Source organism: Grus americana, chromosome 23 (assembly GCF_028858705.1).
Source record: "Grus americana isolate bGruAme1 chromosome 23, bGruAme1.mat, whole genome shotgun sequence".
NCBI lineage: Eukaryota > Metazoa > Chordata > Aves > Gruiformes > Gruidae > Grus > Grus americana.
Genome location: NC_072874.1, coordinates 3,047,720 through 3,064,486, shown reverse-complemented (window position 1 = coordinate 3,064,486; position 16,767 = coordinate 3,047,720). Strand labels below are relative to the sequence as shown.

General features: G+C 49.7%; 3 protein-coding genes across 3 annotated transcripts in view; 1 reads left to right on the top strand and 2 right to left on the bottom strand.

The window, feature by feature from the left end:
• The window catches only part of UTP11 (UTP11 small subunit processome component), a 261,807-nt gene that overhangs the window by 207,112 nt on the left and 37,928 nt on the right, over positions 1–16,767 (bottom strand). The window lies entirely within an intron of this gene.
• On the bottom strand, positions 2,927–8,201 carry CDCA8 (cell division cycle associated 8). Its single transcript, XM_054802146.1, has 10 exons — positions 8,040–8,201; positions 7,831–7,959; positions 7,489–7,529; positions 6,897–6,972; positions 6,412–6,551; positions 6,035–6,114; positions 5,605–5,703; positions 5,284–5,410; positions 4,751–4,837; positions 2,927–4,386 (listed from the first exon to the last, which is right to left on the bottom strand). Exons 1-10 carry the CDS (start codon positions 8,119–8,121, stop codon positions 4,342–4,344), a joined length of 906 nt encoding a protein of 301 aa, XP_054658121.1. The 5' UTR covers positions 8,122–8,201; the 3' UTR covers positions 2,927–4,341.
• Positions 8,327–10,338, top strand: AIRIM (AFG2 interacting ribosome maturation factor). The gene is made up of 4 exons (XM_054802161.1): positions 8,327–8,608; positions 8,695–8,874; positions 8,953–9,071; positions 9,482–10,338. Exons 1-4 carry the CDS (start codon positions 8,337–8,339, stop codon positions 9,547–9,549), a joined length of 639 nt encoding a protein of 212 aa, XP_054658136.1. The 5' UTR covers positions 8,327–8,336; the 3' UTR covers positions 9,550–10,338.

Genomic DNA, 16,767 nt, shown 5'->3' with positions numbered 1-16,767 from the left:
GGAAGAGTTGCACGTGCTGTCCTGCACCTTCAAATCAAAAACTCCTGCATGAAAAAACTGCCTAGAGACAGCTCTCATTTGTTCTAAACTCTCATCCCGACTATCAGCAAGCAGAGAATTGTTATCTATTTATTTCTTACAATGTCACCGAATCAGTGACCACCTGCAAGGTGTCCACGATGATAAACGCTTGCTTTGTATACGGAGCTATTTCTGACAATGCTTGATAGCGCACATCTATCAAATTGCCTGGAAGAGCCACCTATTAGGATCATTATCTAACACAGTCCCTTTGTGCGAGTTCAATGTCAGCACATCCTGGGGAAGGGACCTCACTGGGTACCTATTCTGCTCGTTATTTCTCTAGATTAATAGCTTCACATTGCCATTAGGATTTTAGGCTGAACTTTGGAGTTCTCACACCCAGAGCAGAGCTGTAGTGCAAGCACAGAGTCCCGAGCATCCTCCCCGTGTACTGCTGCACCGCTCGGCGCGAGCGGGAGCTCCAGCCTGGAGGGTGGGCAGGCTGAGCCCTGCGCCAGCCAGGGGAAGGCAGGAATGCTGTTTTCCCTGCAAGACTGTCGTTATCCAGCACTATAAAACCCTGGTGACACACAGACATGCCATGCTGGGTCTGTGCTGCCGAAAGTACCACCAGCTCTCCTTCTGCAGCTTGCTCTCTCCCAAGGGAAACTTACTTTGAACGAGCCCTGGTTCAGACCAGTCTTGTCTTAAACAGTCAGTGCTCAGCAATCTTTTAGCAAACCATGGCCATTACTCCCCAAACCATCCTTCCTACAAGAAAGCCACAGCTCTCAGCCCTGGGCAGTATTCATCATGAGTGAAATTACAAACAGGAAAACCACTTTTTCTCATGGAACCAGCCGCAAAACATGGGGGAATTCATTCCTTTTGCAGAGCCCCACCTATTAACACAAAACACAGATCCTTGGAGGTCATGTAGTTCAGTTCTTGGGAAGGACGTATGCAAAAGTGATATTCTGAGAAGCCACCTCAGTGTCCTCAAGCCTTTCCCCTCAAGAGCAGCTGTTGAGGAGTCGCTGAAGCCATGCCCACAGCCTCAGACCTAGCAGCAGCTCAGATGACACAAGCTAACGTCAGTCTCTGTAGGCTGAACTCCAGCCAGCAACGGATGCAGGCTCTTCCAACCTGACAGAAAAGTTATTTTTCCCCGTGCTGCTTTTTATTTCCCACCACTCAGTTTAAAAAGTAGTTCAGACCGCAGCCAGGTTACCAGAAAAACAACATGCAAGCAAAACCTCCCCCAAATCCACAAAAAAGTCAGCCAGACCCTGTGCTGCCCCAGTAGCCCCTGAGCTGAAGAGGGAGGTTCTAGCCTTGTTAAACAAAACGCAGTTGCCGTGCACTGTGCAAAAGGGCCAGGAGCGATGCCAACAATTTACACGATAAAACTGCAGAAAAATGAAATACTGCTTACCCACGTTCTAGAGTAGCACGTGGTGCGGGCAGCATGCAAAATGGATTTAGGTGATGAATCTGTTTAGCCATTAGCTGCCAGATAGCTTGAATTCATGTCAGATACAATTAACTCACTCCGACAATGGGAAAAGGAAGCCTCAACGCTAACCGCATTGTGGGTCGCATTGTGCCAGGAATGCCATGCTTGTGCAGTGCCACCTCTGCAGAGGAACCTTGGGCTGTGCTGCCTCCACGCTCTACAGAGCAAATTCAGCACAGACCACCCAAACGGGTACACACTGGAAGGCAGCCACAACCCCCCGACTCCTACAGATGCTGCTGCTTCCAATCTTCCACGCGCTAAACGTTATTTTGCAAGCATTTTTTGTTGTAGGCATGAATAATGTGTTAACCCAAATAATAGCACAAATATGGCCTTCATCCTCCAGAAGAATCGGGAACGGGAAGCCCGTAAATTTAGTTAGAAACAAAGGCATGCCTCTGCCGTTGAGGAGCTGGTAGGCAGGCTGGCAGGGACACAAGGCTGTCACGTCTGCCTCGGAAAAGTCTGCGGAAGCAGTCGAGTCGTATCTGCATCTCCTTACCACTCAAAACTCATTTTTCTAGAGGAACTGTCCTACTGCCTAGCAGTAGCAAAGACATTAATTCCTGGATTTACTAAGTAACCATACCATACCTCAAGATTAAACAGGAGACCGAAAGGGTTGACAGCGTAACAAGCATGTCAAGGCAGGGCCTTAAAGATGTAACCAGAGCTTTTGAAAGCAGACAGTATTAACAACAGAATTTTCTAGGCTAGCTAAGCATTCTAGTTAATTTTTTTTCCTGGTAAAGGCAGGTATAAAGCAGAACCTAGACTTACACATCTGTATCCAAGCAGGATGTTACAGTTTCATTTACAGCTTAACTAATTGGGTTTTTTTTAATGAATGTTAACAGAATTACACAACAGCAGCAAGGCAAGCATACTTGCAGCTTAGTAGTTTACAATATTGCCACCTGCAGTTAGGACATAGAAGCTGCCAAAACCTCTTAAATAGTGATTTCCAAATACATGGTATGTATGTGAGGTTTGCATTAGTGACATGCTTGCTTTTGAAAGGAAATTCATGTATGAATGCTGTCCTACAAACTTTCTCCCATGCCACAGGCTGCATCAAAGATTTACACGAAAGTGTAAGTTACCTCTGATAGCAGCTTTTCCCAGTCTTCCTCCTTCATCATGCTGTAGGCTTGGCTTTTGCCAAAAGCAGAACTTTTCCAAACCTGGGAAAACTCCCAATGTCTCAACCTTCTTGTTAACAGCCCCTTCAAAAAGAGGCTTACATGAAGGACACAAAGTTATCTTTGGAAAGGAGAGTGCACCGGCTAACAAAGAAACAGGCTTATTTTTAGAAAAAAAAATCTTAGACAAAGTTAAAGAAGCAAAAGTTCTTTACTCTGAATGCTCTCTTACCATGCCAATTGAAACATTCTCACGTTAGCTTCCCTGCTGAAACAGAGGAAAGGTTATCAGGTTGTCTCTTGCAGATGCCAATTTACATATTTGACTTTGTATGATCCACACAGAGGAATGCTTCAGGAATCAAAGTTAACCACACTTTTAAGGGATTGCATATCTTAGCTCAACAAACAAGAAAAGCATCCTCTCCCATCCTGTACCAGCTACAAAGATTCACAATAAAAATGAAACCCTAGGTTTTGAGTGAGAAGTCTTACACATTTTAAGACTTTATGCCATCTTCCCACAGAGAGCTAGTGCTTCGAGAGCTCTGCTTTTCCAGGCCATGGAAAAATGAGACGGTAGTTGTAGGAAAGCAAATGCAAGACTTATTCCCTGCTTCATTTTGCAAGGAAGTGTTGAGCAGATGAGTGCTCCTGCTTGTTTTTAAACACACATACAGTAACCCTTTCCCAAGGGGCTACATTTAAACTTGAATTTTCATGAATTTGAGGTGGAGCAAGATTTCTCTGTATTTTCTGTAAGCAATGGGGGAAAAAAAAAATCCATTAATGACTGAGGAAGTTATTTTGTTCTGTTCAAAAAGCATTTATTGGATATGGTTCTTTGACAAAGAGATGCACTGGATTGACTCAATTTAGATGAGAAGAAAGGGCAAAACAATGTTTTGACCAGTCCAAGCTGTCTTCTTCCCTGTCTATACTCAGTTCCAGGAGTACTGCTTTCTCCTAAAGATTTGGAAGGGGGTGTAGGGAAAGCAAAGTTCTCTTACATTAGAGATACTCCAGTAGATCTAAGATTACTCTCAGTAATCTAGTTAAGCAGCGGTCTCACTGATGGATTCTGTTAAGTTAAACTACTTGTGATATTTTATTTCTTTAAAAACAATAAAATGCCTAAGTTCACTATAAAACCCTCAAAGCCAGTTACAAATACAATGGCTGCTATAAGAACAAACCTTTCCATTTACTCCCAGGCACCAGTAACTTGCCTTTAGGTATCTCAGGTACTACACTGAGATAGACATCACTTTTTAAGCACATTTGCAAAGCAAGGACACGCCTGGAAGGAAGCACAACAAATCTGATTTGTTGCTTCCTTTGCCCAGACAGATATGACCTCCAGCCACTTGTGTCTACTGCAAGAGACCAAAATGGATGTTCTGTCCAGCTCGCTGGTCCACAAGCCCAAGATAACTGTACCTTGGTCTCAACCTTAAAGGAAATAGGAATAAAGTATTTCTATTTTTTTTTAACCTATTCTAATCCCATTACATATTAAAAGTAGAAAAATGAGAGTTCTTAACTTCCATTCTGTAAATTAATGGAAGGAAGACAAAAACTAGAACAAGAACTAAAGGTGGCAGTCCTAAATGCAACATTTTGTATTTACAGAGGGATGTCAACATTCATCGAGTTTCATCTATGGGTTTTTGTAGCACTGCAAGCTTGTGCGAGACGAACCTAGAAAGAAAGAGAAATGAATCAGTACTCTAAGAGACACCCTTATATCCCACAACCACTGACAACTTCTGCCTGAAGTAGAAGACACTTTCAGTTTTGATTTAGTTTTTCAAAACATCGACAATAGATCTTTTTCAAGAAGCGCACGGTTTTTCCACAGGTTGTATTAAGCTAGATGTGATGTAAAGCTACTCCCTCTCCTTCCCTTCTCAGTTGATGCTTCTTCTCAACCACTTGCGTGAGCCAAAATACAAGGGAAAAACAAGGAGCTTCTATGACAGCTCAATGGTCCAGTGACTAATGACAGAGCAACAACGCTGCCTTACAACTTCAGGTCATGACCAACAACAATGCATAGACTTACTGATAGCTTCTTCATAATTCCTTGGGCCTCTGGATTCAGATGAAGAAGATTCTTCCTGGTCAAATCATTTGCTGTTAAACGAATGCTCTGTGAAAAAAGAAGAAATCTTAGCTTTTCTGTTTGGTTAGCTGTTGTAACCAGAAGCAATAAAAAAATTAAAAAATGAAAGCAAACAAAATCTGAACGTGCTAGGAGACCACATGCAGGCAGAGAACTACATTCAGCCTGACCAGAAGCTCATCTCACACCTTCCTTGCAGTGCATTAACACATTACTGCCAACAGAAGCTACTTTAAATGTTACTTAAATGCACAACAAAACATCATTCTACATTCTGCTTGGACCAGGTTGAACAGCTCCCACTTCGAACTAAAAATTTTTCAAGGTTCTTTTTAAGCGAGATCAATCCCCTGACAAACTGCAGTGGCACAACTAAAGAGACAAGAGTGGATGGCCTGGAACTGGTAAGGCCCCCGAGAAGTTACAAGCTATCCCTTTGGCATAGATTTTACAGGTTAAAGTTTCTGATTTACCTCCCCTCCTCCAACAGGGACTGTAATGAAGATATCACTGCTGTCAGCAAGGGGGCTGCCATTGGCAGAGATGGTGTAAACACGTTCGTTTACTGCGGGTGTGCGCAAACCTGGCGTCTTGAAAATTCTGAAACAAAAAGTTACAGGTAAGTAATTTCACTGCAATTGCTCAAAGCACTTTGACTAAAAGTCTTTCATTTCGGGTTCAAAGAACCACTACAGATTATGTTGCAAACAGATGACAGATACATATGTAAAGCAAATGGCAAGGCACTCCCCTATATAAAAGGGATTAACAGGGAAATTTAACAGAATACAAACCTGGAATCAAACTTGGGTGTGACCATGGAGGTACCTCCTTGAGCACAGAGATCAACAATTCTACCAGTAGCTGGAGTGATAAAGTTGTTTTTGCTTGATCTGTTAAAGGGAAACAAACACCTGCTCAGAATAGCGCTTATACATTTGTTAAGAGTATCTTATGAACGACTCGAATGAGGTGATTGTCACAGAAAAACAGAAGTTCTTACTAATCAAACGGAAACCCCAAAGCTAGGGATAGCTGGTCATCACAGCAGAGGAAGTTGCTCATCTTCCATTCACTATCAGATCACTGATTTTTTTCCCATAGCACAGCACAACTACATCAACCAGCCTAGTAAACCATTCTCCATTCCATTTAGGAGTTACATTAGCACCATACACTTATTCTCCATTTCTGAAACCCAGTGAAAAAGATATCCCTGATTACCTTTTACTCATGCGCTTCACTCTCGCTGAAGGAGGTCTTCTGCTCCGGGACACCGGTACTTTTTTAGTGGATGCCTTCACCTGAAACACACATTACTCACCAAATCAGTTACTTCGCTGTCGCCGACAGCTGAGTCCACAACAAACAAATGCTTCCATACAAAGAGTTTGGCTCAATAGGCACCTTTTTACGGCACAAGAGTCCAGAAACAAACACCGTACAAGCTTCTGTGACCTTCCCCTATCACTAGACGTTTCAGGAAGCAATGCCTGTAGGTCCCCCTCCAAGTATCCCGGACAGCTATATTGTCACACACATCATCTCAGCAAGTAGTTTGTACCCTGGGAATAATGTCATCACAGAGAGTAGCTATTTACCTTTGCAGTTCTTGGATTAACATTTTCAGCTTCTAGCTCTGGAAGACATTGGCTATCGTGTTTTGCTTTCTTTGCTAGAGGAAGCAAAGGAGGCTCTGCCTCTTCTTCAATAGCTTCAATATCCTGTTTAGATTTTTCCACTAGAAAAAGAAAGTGTTATCCAAGTTGATAACAAATAATAACTCTGAATTATTAGTTAGCAGTGGAGGTAAACAGTAAAGAACCACAAGGATTTTGGCAGTAATTTGCTTCTGAAATCCAAATTCCAATGTAATCCAAATGGTTGGCAGAGAACCATCTTGAATTATTTTGAGTGTTTTAATAAAACTAAGTAGAGCTTAATAATAGGGATAAAGGTAGGATTGTTTTCCTGTCTTTAAATATATTGAGGGATGTAAGAAAGAACTGAATTATTATTCACAGCATGTAAACTATGACATGCTTTCACCTCACTGAACTCATCACAATGCTTAAGACAAACTGACCTTTCTTGATGATCTTTAAAGGAGTCTGGATAACTTCTGCTGTTAACTTGTTTATTTCTGTTATTTCCAAGTCTGCCTAAAATTAAAAACAGTCATGACACCATTAGGATTATCAGTAGCATACAGTTCTGATAAGTCAAAGTTGTAGAGTAAATCCCTGTTTTATAGCAAGAATACCTCCAGGTTTTCTGTTGTGCTCAAACTGGGACTTTTCATGTTATTCTGGAGGTGACAACATCACGTGAGGTCTGCATGCCATTGAGGACTAACATGCCTTATGCTTCACTGTCTCCCCGCTGCTCAACCAATTTAGAAATGCTTTAATTTAATAACTGAGGAGTGCGTGTGCTCTCAGGGATGTGGGAGTGAAACCAGGCAGGTAAGGAAAGACCGCCAAGGAGCAGTATGAGCATGCAAATCCTATGCTGGATACAAATGGCACCTCTTACTGTTAAGTCTTAAAGCAGCATTTGTGAAAGTATTTATGTAGCCTCTGCTATTGCAACGTCCCTACAGACTCAAGAAGCCCTTCGTTTCCCGCAGTAGCACACAACGTCATCAGAAAACCACAGTATTTACGCTAGATACCTACCGTCGCTGCCTCTTCCAACACCTTTTTGCTTCCTCCTTTAGCTAAAAAGAAAATATTTTTTAAAAAATCAGTATGTATCTAAGAGAGCCTATACAGCATACGTAGACATACTTTAATACATCACCACTAGGGTGCAAAAACCCAGCACAAACCAGTTTTCATGGCAGCGAGCGAGCGGGCTCAGACAAAGAGCAGCGCTTCGAAGAGCCCGCGGGCCGCCTGCCCCGGGGCGGTCCGGACAGAGGATTCCAGTTGCTCTTCTATTACCGTTACTGTTTACCACCTAACGGGGGACGCGCCCCCGCCAGCCCCGCACCGCCCCCGGCCCGGCCCGGCCCGTACCGAAGTAGTCCAGCCAGTTCATCTCGCGAAGCGCCACCGGCAGCCGCAAGATCTCGATGTTGTAGAGGTTCTCCACCTCCTTCACGAGGCGCTGCCCGTTCGTCCGCAGCTGGTCGACCCGGCTCCTCACTGCGGGGAGGGACACGGCTCAGGCACGGCCCCGGGCCCGCTCCCTACCGCCCGCCCCTCTCCCGCCGGCCGCAGCCTACCCTCACGGTCGAAATCCTTCAGGAAAGCCGCCAGCTTCCTGCCGCGCGTGCTCGCGCCAACCTTCTTTCGTGGGGGAGCCATGGCGGAGGGACCGGGACCAGGACCGGGACCGGGGACCAGGGACCGGGAGCGCCGCCGCCAGCCGCGCGTTCAAACCCAACCGCCGCCGCCGTCCGGCCAATCAGAGCTCGGCACGGCGCAACCAATCGGAACTCAGCACAGCGCGACCAATCGGAACTCGGCGCGGCGCAATGATGCAGCGGGTTGGGAGAACGCTTCCGGGTCGGCGGGTCGCCATGGCGGCGGTGGCGGCGGCAGCAGCGATGGCGGCGGCGCTGCGGGAGTGGGCGGCGGTGGTGGCGCGGCAGGACGCGGCCTGGCGGGCGGCTCTGGCCGCATGGGCGCCGCTGCTGGGCTCGCTGTCTGGGCTGGCGGCGCAGATGCGGGCGGCACAGCGGCTGGCGTGGGGCGGTTCGCCGCTGCGTGCCTTCGGCGACCTGCGGGCGCGGCTGTGGCGGAAGCAGCGCGGCGCGGCTGAGGCGCTGCTGGAGCAGCTCGGTGTCCGGCGGTGAGGCGGAGGCGGGGCCGGGCCGGGTGGGGGGCGCGGGGCCGCGGCTGAGCGCTCCATCCCCCCCGCCCCGCTTTGCCGTGCAGGGCGGAGCTGCGGGCCGTGCGGGACGCCGTGGGGGCCGGCGTGGCCGGTGTGCTGCGGCTGTACGAGGAGCGGGCGGCGGAGCTGGACCTGGCGGCGGCCCTGCGGCGGGGGCCGCGCTGCCCCTCGCTGGCTGATGCGTTGGAGGGGCTGCAGGACGTGGAGCGCTACTACCGGCACCTGTATCCTTCTGTGGCGGGGCTCTCCGGGCAGCGCTGGCGGGTGCCTTTTTCTCGTTGTTGTCCTTATCGGGCACGAAGGTACCTGGAGAGCAAGCTTCTCCTCCGCCGCGTCAGCTGTGACAACCTGGCAGACATGGAAGCCCTCCCACAGTCTTGGGAGAGGATTTTGGAGCGCTACAAGGAAGATGTTGTTCAAGGTAGTTCTGCTTACAGCAGACCCAAAGGGCCTTTCGTTGAGCTCCACGCTGATGTCTCGCCCTGGAGGCTGAAGGCCTGTCCCTCATGTAGGCCCGGTGTTGCTTGCTGCGTTGGTCTTGGTAGCAGTGGGTGACCTTGCTCAGTTTGCAGTTGATCTTTGCGATGTACTCTGAGATCTCGTGAACGACTTCAGTCGTGAATAATGGTCATCGCACCCTGGGCACAGCTGGAAGCGACACCCTTCCTCCCATTGTAACCAGGGGCTTAGTGATTTCTTTCACTTAGTCTAAGTTAATTTTACTTAAGTTTTTTCTTTATTGCCTTTAGAAACAGGTTAATTTTTGGGGGGTACAGAATAAAGATAAAATGCATGAAGCTGATGGGGTTGGTTTTTTTCCTTCCAACTCAGATACGCTTCTTAAGATCTCTCTGTTTGTGGACAACCACCGAGAGCCGTGCTGCTCACCAGGCTCCTGACAGAACAGGAGGGACTGACGTGGACCGGCTTCTACAAGTGCCTGGTATGTTCCGAGATGACCAGAGAGGAGGATGAACTGAGGAAGCTTCACTGGTGCTTTTTGGATGCCGAATGAGTTGGGTACTTGGCCTCAGCAGGAAATGTGTGGACTGCTTCATTTTCAAGTGGAAATGGACTTGGTGTATGAAGAAGAGCCTGAGCTGAAGAAGCGCTGAAGATCTTCAGCTACGGAAGTCGTCCCTTCTTTTGCCTGCCATGGATATTTTGTATACTGAAAAAACGTTGAGACTTACTAACTTGAGGTGCACCGCAAATAAGCGAGTGTTGCATAAGGACCTTCTTACGTGACTGATACCGTGTGAGAAAGATGTTTAGGTACTGTCCTTACAAATAAAGAAAGATGTCAAATCAGGGCTTAAAAACAGTGCGCACCTCTGAGCAACGTGTTTGCTTCCATCCCACCTCTACATTGAAGAGGAAGGAGCAAATTTGGCTTGAAAATGTAATTGTGGAGGTGCACGGACACCTGAGTTCTGACACAGGCAGTTTTCAAGCGTGTTAGAGTACGTTCCTCTAATATCTCTGCTAGGACACGTTTAAATTGCAGCCTTACAACTTCAGGCTCCATGGCAGCAGCGACTGCTGGCATTTCGGGGGATGCCTTTTGTTGGCCGTAACGCCGATCCTCTGTAACATTCCTGGCAAGTAGTAGGATGCCTGTCTTGAATAACACATTGGGTAAGAGCTGTAGCTTCCCAGAGAAGGCTAAATAAAGACTTGGATGGATTGTAGAGGTGCTCGTGCCCTGTTTTTATGGGGAAGCAGGGCTCACGCCCGGGGAGTCCCTCTGACCGCCTGAGGGCACTGCTGGACCTGCCGAGAGGGGAGGGGAGGGGAGCTGCCGGGGCCCTGGGGAGGTGGCTGAGCGGGGCTGGGGCTGCTGGTGGTCCCCGTCGGGGTGGTGCTTTACATGCGGTTCTAACCACAAAGGAAAATAATGTCACCCTTTTGGAGCTGGTGTGGCTTCCAGGCGTCGCGGCTGATGAAATTAGCATTTGCCAATGGCAGGGCATTGAGTACTGGGGACGTGAGGCAGGTTCTGCTCCCAGCACCTATGGGGCAGGGGGTCCAGGGGCTGGTGGGGTGCTCAGCGGGCTTGGTGGTACTCCTCTGCTGCTGAAGGTAGTTCCTCTTTGTGCCTGCGTGCTTGCTGGTGCTGATCGGATCCTCCAGCTGCTGCGAGGGGCTCTCGTGGCCGCGCGGGTGGCCTCTGCTCTGTGCATCCCCTGCAGACCCCGTGCGAGAGTGTGGTGCGACTGTGCCGCCGGTCACAGGGCGACTGTTCCGAGCTTTTCACTTGGCCTTCTTCCCAGGGAAGTGAGGAATAGAGTCATCCTGCTGCTTCAGCGTGAGGTAAAGCAGGTGATGAGGTAAAGCAGGTGATGCAGTGAAGATACTGGTTTGGCAGACCAGCGAGGACGCAGTTTATTTAGCAAACGGCTTTACAGCAGTCTCGATGCAGACGCTTCTGCATGCAAAGCACTTCCCATCCTTGAGTGGCTCTACCTCACCATGACCTGTCGCTGACTCATTTTGTCAGTGAGCTGCTGATGCCGTGGGTTGCATCAAAGCATCAGTTCAGTATAAGGCATTTATTTTCCTGTCCACAGCAGAGTGAGTGATTTCATGTAGTTTCCTTTTCCAGAGCTTTGATTCCGGCTGCAAACTCCTCCCAACTCTAGAAATTCATATCCCGTGTTTAGGTTCCAGTCAGTGAAGCGGCGTAGGTAAACTTCATTAACTGCTGCCTGCCGCTAGTGTCCAGCTCCTGCATCTTCCCTGGGGACGTTGCTGACTCTTGACTCTAAGGGTGTGTGCTGTGGGGTGACGCATCGCAGTAGATGCACGTAGACGCCCTCCTAGCTGTCCGACAGCTGAGTGCTGCTGTCTGAAATCCATCCCGCAAGCAGAGGTTGGATGTTGTGGTACAGCAAAGGACGGAGGTGGTGGCAATGCCTCTCACCCATCTCCTCTTCCTTTTCTGATACAGTTTTGAACTTGTGGCCGAAGCGCAGACGTGTTGTCCGCGTTGGGGGTGCGCCGCCAAGCTATGCGGCTAAGGGCAAGCACGCACGCGTCTCCCTCGGCGCTGATGGCTGTCACCGCCACCGTGACCTGCAGTTCTGGTTTTGGGTGGGGGTGAGGGAGAGGGAGAGCAGCTGTGTGGCCTTGTGTTCGCTGCACGTGGCCTCAAGGGCGTGAAGGCGGATGACTGCAGGATGAATCTGGGGGTGTCATCCTTGCTCAGGCCTTGAGGTATCGTCATCATAAAACAATAAATCATGGTGTTTGTGGATGCAGAATTGTGTTTACATGTGCACACACTCTACAGCCCTTCAACACCCCTCTTCTCTGTCAGTCTGTCTTTAGTACAGCTGCATAAAGAACAAATAGATTTAGATTTTGGAAGGTCTTCAGAACAGTTTGGTGGTGGCCCTTCTGCTTCTCCCAGATGTTTGGCCCTCTGATGTCTGCCTTTGGGCTAACAACAGCCCTGCTAAAAGTGCTGAGAGAGCTTTCTGAAGTAAAAGTGGCCGTGACCTGACTCTGACTGAAATGGGGTGAAGGAGATGGTCGCTGAAGTCTTGGTGTAATTAATTTCTCTGTACTGTTTCTAGCTGATGGGCCGTGTCATCAGCTGCATTTGTCTGCAGTGTTCTGGAAGGGCACGACTGAACCTCCTCATCAGCGCGCTGTAATTGGATACAACTGTGGGTTTGTTCCAGTTCAAGATCTGGATGTTACAGCTCAGGACGGCTGCCAAGGTCCCCGCTTGCGAACAAGAATACGGTTCCTCGTGTGTGTGAGACCCTTCAGCCGGCGTTCACCAGGAGTCTGCGGGCTCGAGGCTCCCACCATGAAGACAGCAGGGTGTGCATTCAGTCCTTGAGCGTTTAACTTGAGGGCACTCAAGTGGGATGGCCGTTCCTCCTCTCCCGATGCCGGGAGCCCGCACAGCCGAGTTGGATACGTGTGCTCCGACGCAGGGATGTCGTTGGGTGGTGCCGCCCGGGGAGCCGGGGCAGGCTGTGGTAGGCGCTGCTCTTCCTCCCACATCCCTCCCTCATCCTGGAGCTCCCCGGCTCGCTCTCAGTTTGTTTCTGTGCCTGAGCTTTCCAAGATGGAGCTGTGACACGGCCCGCCGTTAGCAAGCAGTGTCTGCAGTCATCAGCGAAGGGTCCCAGCGTCCGTCCGAGTGCTGGGGCAGGAGGGAGGCGAGTGAAAAAGCAGCAGCGGGGTCCTCCCCAGCTGCCTGGGGAAGCCGAACGCGGGGACGGGGGCTCCAGCCTGAGCGAGGCCGGTAGGTAAGGGCAGCGTCAAGGGCTCTGAGACTCACTGGTAAAATATACTGAACTGTAAAAATAAATCTGAGCGCCTTTATTTTTGGAGCAGAGCTCTTAAAGTATTCTTGCATGGAGATCTGTCTTTCAGGAATGCAATAAAACAAAGTTAGCAGCTGGAGCTACCTTGTTAAAGTAAAATTTTCAGGAAACACAAAGCTCGTGCTTTGATTTTCAGCTTTACCTCCTGCTAACTTAATTTGGAAATAGTTATTCTTCACTCATAGGGAAAGCACAAACTAAAATCAGTTACTAAATTTGAATACCCACAAACATTTATAGAGAGCATCTGACTTCTATCTGGTTAGTTTGTTTTTTCATGTAGGGTGAAAGTTAGCTTCTGATGCAGTAGTGTCTCTGCACAGTTCTGCTTCAGAAATGAGGACCTGCTGTGGGTAACTCCAGACTTTTAAAAGAAACCCGAAAGCTTTGATTCAGCATAAGCTCACGGGTTCCAAGCAGATTTAAAAATTGAATTTACTACAAGGGTCCATAGTTAGGAAAAAGACAAAGGATTTGGCACCTGAATTTAAGTGTAAAGTGAGTCGGAGGCAGAAATATGTGATAAAAAGCTTTGTGAGTCATTTAATAACAAGCATGGGTTTCACAAGCCCCTGTGGTTTTCATGCTTATTCTTTGAGACTTTCATCTTGGCCTGAAGCAGAGCTCCTTTGTGATTTTGCAGGGCCCAAGAGGCTGCGTGAGCGCTTATCCGCTCAGAAATAAACCAAACATTCCCCATCTCCATTAATTGCATGTCTAGCTCTGTTCCTCACGCTCGGCTGTCTGTGCTGCAGTGTTCCTCTAGCGCTCTTGGCTTCATCGCAGCGTGTGCCCTGCCGAGTCGCTGGTGGGCTCCAAGGGGAGCGAGATCCGCTGATCCTATAGATGTGCGCCGAGAAGCAGGACGCGCCTTCCCGCAGCGCAGACGTGCTCGGCGCAGGGTCCGTTGTGTGCCCTCGCGAGGGGCACAAGAAGAGGTTTGTCCAGCTCGTCGTCCCGTGTCGCTGCACCCAGCCCCTTCCGTTCCAGCAGACCCTCTAGTGCTGCTGTTCTGCACCTCACGCTTCCGCAGAGCGCAGGCTGTTCTCATCGCTCGCCTCATCTGCCGGTCCTGCGTAGGTTTATTTCAATCCTCCCTTCCTGCTTTTCCCCCCAGCCCTTTCACTCCTCCCTCCTTCTGTGGAAACAAATCTACAGTAGGTGTCTCTTGAACTTGCCTGAACTCCTTGTCCCAAGCACCTTCCTGGCTAATCCTTTCCAGATGTCCAGGGACTTTTATGTTTAGCAGTTCTGCTCAAGTTCCTCGTTCATTCTCAGATGGAGAAAACATTACATTTCCTAATATTATTTGAAAAATAAGGCTGATCGTGGCCTTCTGAGAGGTCGTTGCCACCTCAAAATGCAATGAATGTAATGAAGCACCACTGCAGCCCTTCGCCCCCAGACTGGAGCCCCACGGATACTCATACGCAGCGCAGGAATTTTATTTTCTGTAGCTGACTGTGCTCCATGGCTGAATACGAAGTTTTAAAAGCACTCTGTACTGCGCTTGTACCCAGCCAAGTGACGGGTGTTGGCTTGCAATTCCCCGGGCTACAGCAGCATGGAGAAATGAGGAGATCTGTCCAATGTTCCTCCGATGGTGACCCAACAACGGAAAGCAAGTTTCCCTGCCCATCCTCTCATCTAGTTTCCAGCATAACTTTGGTTTTGGGGAGATGACTGTTCCTTCAGGCAGGGGATACGGTCAGTGGCTTCTTTTGCTCACAATCTCCGGGTGACCCGTGTGTCCTGTCTTTGATGTCGAGCGTCAAGCTGCACGCAGCCTCACGGTTTGTCCATAAAAGCTGCGTTCGACGTGAGCCCCTGGGGAAAAGGGCTGTCTGTCGCCCCAAAGCCCGGTGGGATGATGAGATTTGTAAGGTTGGAAGCAATGCCTGAGCCAGTTTACAATCCTGGAGACCGCTTCTCCGACACAGCCTCTGGCTTGTCTTGAAGTCATGTCCTGCGGTTGCCCACGTGCATCCAGGGACTTTTCGTCCTTCCCCACCGCACTCCGTGCGCAGCGAGGCCTGCAGTGGTTTTGGGGCTCTTCAGTGGGACTTAGGAAATTCCTGTCTTTTTCCTTCCATTTTTCCTTGCTTCGGGATTCACCTTGGTGTGTCACGTATTGATTGCAAAATGCCGGTGGTAGGAGACCTTCCCTAATTTTGGATTCCTGTTGCGGAACGTTTTTGTGCCGTCAGCGGCCTGGGGGTCAGGAATGGGTATGTGCCGGCAGGATGAACCTGCTTCGTTGTCCTGTGCTCCTGCCAGCTCCACCGTCGCCATTGCCTTCCCACTCCAGCAGCACTTTCAGAAACATTAAGTAGCTCTTTGATTTCTCAGCAAAGCAGCCTCTGAGAGTCGGTGCTCCTCCGTCCCCCAGCATACCACAGCCGCCTTCCTCACTGGGGGCTGATACGGGATGGCTCCCCGTTCCTTTTTCTCCGCAGCCCAGACAGTCTCTAGGCCACCTGGGGAAGGCAGAATGAAGAACGTCAAGCCGGTAAGTCTCCTAACCATTCTGCTATGTGAGGAATGAATCCAAGAGCCTTTGCACACTATTAATCTTTTCCAATTCCTAAGAAAGCAAATGATCTCCTCCCACTCCCATAAATTCAACCTCTCTCTCCCGCTTCCCCCCCCCCGCAGTGTTTGAACTGTTCGCCAAGAGCTTTATTAAAAACTACAAGATGCAGTTTTGTTTCTAACCGAATCCCAAACAACTGTGTTAGGTGGAAAAGAAACATTTGGTGCAGTCAACTTTAGAGCATTTTTGTGTGTAGTCCATAGCCACTTGTCAGCCAGAGACCAGACTCGGCTCTGCCCTAAGCATAATAGGACCTTTTCCCTGTTCTCCTGGGGTTAGGAGATGAATTCAAGCTGGTCAAACCTCACAGCCACATTTCCAAGAGCACCTGGCAGTGGCTGCTGGGAGTAACTCATATGGCACAGCAGAAGGGATGCTCCCCGGGGATGGCAGCGTGGTCCGGTAACGCCTCAGCCTGCCCCGACTGCGTGACCTGGCCTGCCGCTGCGCTTCGAAACGGTGCTGTTCTCTGCAACGTGCCGCCGGCCCCGGGAACAAACTGTGCTGTGCAGCTGCCAGCCCCCGACAGCTTCCCCGCCGCCCCCCTTTCCTGCCCTTGACGGGGAGGTTTCTGGAGATGCCGCGGCCCCTGCCGCCTGTGCTGGTGGCATGGCCCCGGCCAGCGTCACCTCTGTGGGAGGTGTGGAGCGCCCGGCGATGCTCCCCAGCTTCCGATGGGAGTGGAGAAGCCGCAGCCGGTGCTTGGGAGGCAGCGACCGAGGGCGGCCGTGGGCGTGCTGGGCCAGCCGGGGCTGGGGCGGCGGGGTCCCGTGGAGGGTGGCTCCGCGCAGCAGCGCTGGCGAGGTGCGCGCCGGGGTCCCCGCCAGCTGCCGTGCGTCACCGCCATTCCTTGGCACCGCGTGTGGTGTGTCACAGCCTTCTCCCTTTCATTTCCTAATGTTCCCTCAGTCTGAAACCCATCAACCAGGACTGAGAAAAAACATTCGCAGAAGAAGCCAAAGCAGAAGTAAGCAAAGCTGTTCCTTTGGCTGAATTCCTCCAGCTCGTTGTGTCCCGCTACTTCGTTTGAGCAAGAAGAGCCTGCTCCTGCCTTGTGCACCTGAGCCGTGGGGAGAGGAGAGCAGCGACGGCACTCATTTTTTGCTTTCACTGGCAGAGAACATCACCCCCCTGTTTTGGAAACAATAGGATGGCTCTATTGTAATGCAAGAGGAATTGTG